The sequence below is a fragment of the Palaemon carinicauda genome, chromosome 12, assembly GCF_036898095.1.
Source record: "Palaemon carinicauda isolate YSFRI2023 chromosome 12, ASM3689809v2, whole genome shotgun sequence".
NCBI lineage: Eukaryota > Metazoa > Arthropoda > Malacostraca > Decapoda > Palaemonidae > Palaemon > Palaemon carinicauda.
The window spans coordinates 155,817,178-155,819,677 of record NC_090736.1 but is presented as its reverse complement, the minus strand read 5'-3'; the positions used below and the strand labels follow the sequence as shown (position 1 = coordinate 155,819,677).

At 38.0% G+C, this 2,500-nt stretch overlaps 1 protein-coding gene across 1 annotated transcript in view; it reads left to right on the top strand.

The window, feature by feature from the left end:
- The window catches only part of LOC137651152 (uncharacterized), an 828-nt gene extending 518 nt beyond the window's left edge, over positions 1 to 310 (top strand). Inside the window, exon 1 of the mRNA XM_068384290.1 lies at positions 1 to 310. This exon is cut by the window's left edge and continues 518 nt beyond it. Coding sequence (XP_068240391.1) covers positions 1 to 310 — 310 coding nt within the window.
- Positions 311 to 2,500: the final 2,190 nt, after the last annotated feature.

The following is a 2,500-nucleotide window of genomic DNA, read 5'->3' as shown; positions in this document are numbered from 1 at the left end:
ACCTCCTCCTCCTTTCTCCTCCTCCTCCTTCTCCAGCTCCTATTCCTGCTCCACTTCCACCTCCACCACCCCTTCTCCTCCACCACCCCATCTCCTCCACCACCTCCTCCATCTCCTCTCGCCTCCTCCATCTCCTCCATCTCCCACTTCCTCCTCCGCCACCACTACCTCCTCTTTTTCTTCCACCACCACCACCCCTCCTCACCTCCTCCTCCGCCACCACTACCTCCTCTTTTTCCTCCACCACCACCACCCCTCCTCCTCCTCCACCTCCATATCTTCCCACACCCCCTCCACCACCACCTCCTGAAAGCCAATGCAATGCAATTAGCAGTTATGCTTCTAATACACAGACTGCAAATATAGACTAATTGGTTGAAATGTGAAGGGTGTTTTCCTTATCTGTTTCTGCTGTTGTCACTCCCATCTTCTCATTCTTCTTCTTCTCCTCCTCCTCATTCAGATGAACATCCTGCGCGCTAAACCAAGATCCCTGAGATCATAATCTGTCCTGTGAGGATCGATTGGAATGCCGGTATAGATAAGACAGCATCCTCATAATAGGAAGGAGCTATTTATTCAATACCAAAGTGAGGACAGTAACTTGCGCTTCCTCGATCTCCTTTCTTTAGTTCAATTTCAAGATGGTTAAGCTGCCTTAAGCATTGAAATTCATAGTTTCTTTCATTTTATTCACTAGAAATTTCTTTTGGTCGTTTTCAAAATCAGTGATGTTGATGTATTTAATTTATTTTGAAATTTGAAATTTCTGATTTTCAATTATTTTGTGATGATGTGCTTCCTTTATTTTGAAATCTGAAATTTCTGATTTTCAATTATTTGATTTTAAGATTTGCTATTTGTTTAATACCAAAGCGAAGATATCATCGTCATTTTCTCATGTTTATTCAACTTACGGGCAAAGAGCCCGTGGCTTGCACATTTTGTGTAATTGCCACTCAAAAAAAAAAAAAAAAATAAATAAACAAATAAATAAATAAAAAAGAGGATATTATCTTTGGCTTCATGGTCGTCTGGTGTAAGTTTTTTAATTCATGATATTTGCATTCATTTTATTCACTATTTTAAGTATCATTGATGGTGATGTTACTTCTACTGTTAATTGTTCAGTGGCCACTTTCCCCTTTCTAAGGGTAGAAGAGAGACTTTAGCTTGGGTAAGCAGCTGTAAATTATACTACTACTACTACTACTACTACTACTACTACTACTACTACTATCATTCCCATTACACTTTAACCATAACCATTACAATAAAACGACACTAACCCAAACATGAACTCATAATGAACCTATTTTTTCTAATACTATTACTACTACCTCTACTACTATTCCCATTACAACAGAAGTACAACCACTGCTATAAATGTAACTACCACTACTACTACTACTACTACTACTACTACTACTACTACTATTCCCATTACATGCCAACCCAAAACTCAACTCATAATGAACCTATTTTTTCTAATGCTGTTACTACTACTTCTACTACTATTCGCATTACAACAGAAACACAACCACTACTACTACTACTACTACTACTACTACTATTATTCCCATTACATGCCAACCCAAAACTCAACTCATAATGAACTGTTTTTTATATATATTTTCTCTAATCCAATCTATTTTCACACAACTCCAAAATCAGAGACAAGTGGTCGCCCACCACCTTGAAAAGACCTGCTCTGGCTGATCTGATAGTGACGCTTCATCGAACCCGCCTCTTTCACTGTCAATTTACCCTCTCACTATAAATGCAGTGAATGTAGGCACCAAGGTTTATACTTGAGCATGTGACCATTACCTTAGATGCTGCTGCTTTTTTACCTTGGATTACCTTAAAACTTTTCAAATTTCCTTAAATTTGAAGCTCGTGATTTCGTAAAACCGAAATTACCTTAGAATTCTCTTAAAAATTACCTTGAAAACCATGTAAATTACCTCAAACTAAGGTAATTATCTTAAAAGTGTTTTCCTTAAAATTGAAGCTCGTAATTTCGTAAAACCGAAATCACCTTAGAATTCTCTTAAAATTTACCTTGAAAACCATGCAAATTACCTCAAACTAAGGTAATTACCTTAAAAGGTTTTTCCTTAAATTTGAAGCTCGTGATTTCGGAAAACCGAAATTACCTTAGAATTTGCTTAAAAATTACCTTGAAAACTATGCAAATTACCTCAAACTATTGTAATTACCTTAAAACTTTAAACCATTAAACAAGGCACGTAAGTGGTAAGGATGACAGCGGCCACCTCTCTAGACATTATCGGAGTTTTCTGAGACGGTTCGTTCGTTTGTTCGTCCAGATTGACAGGCATTTACAGCCGAGGGGGGGGGGTTTCTTTCCCCCATAATGTGACCGTTTGAAATTCTATTTCCTTCTGAGGAAGATCGATTGATCAATTGGTTTTGTGTGTCAGCTCTCGTCCGTGTGTTTGTTGGGACTGGTTTGGATGTGTGTTTGTTGATTCGT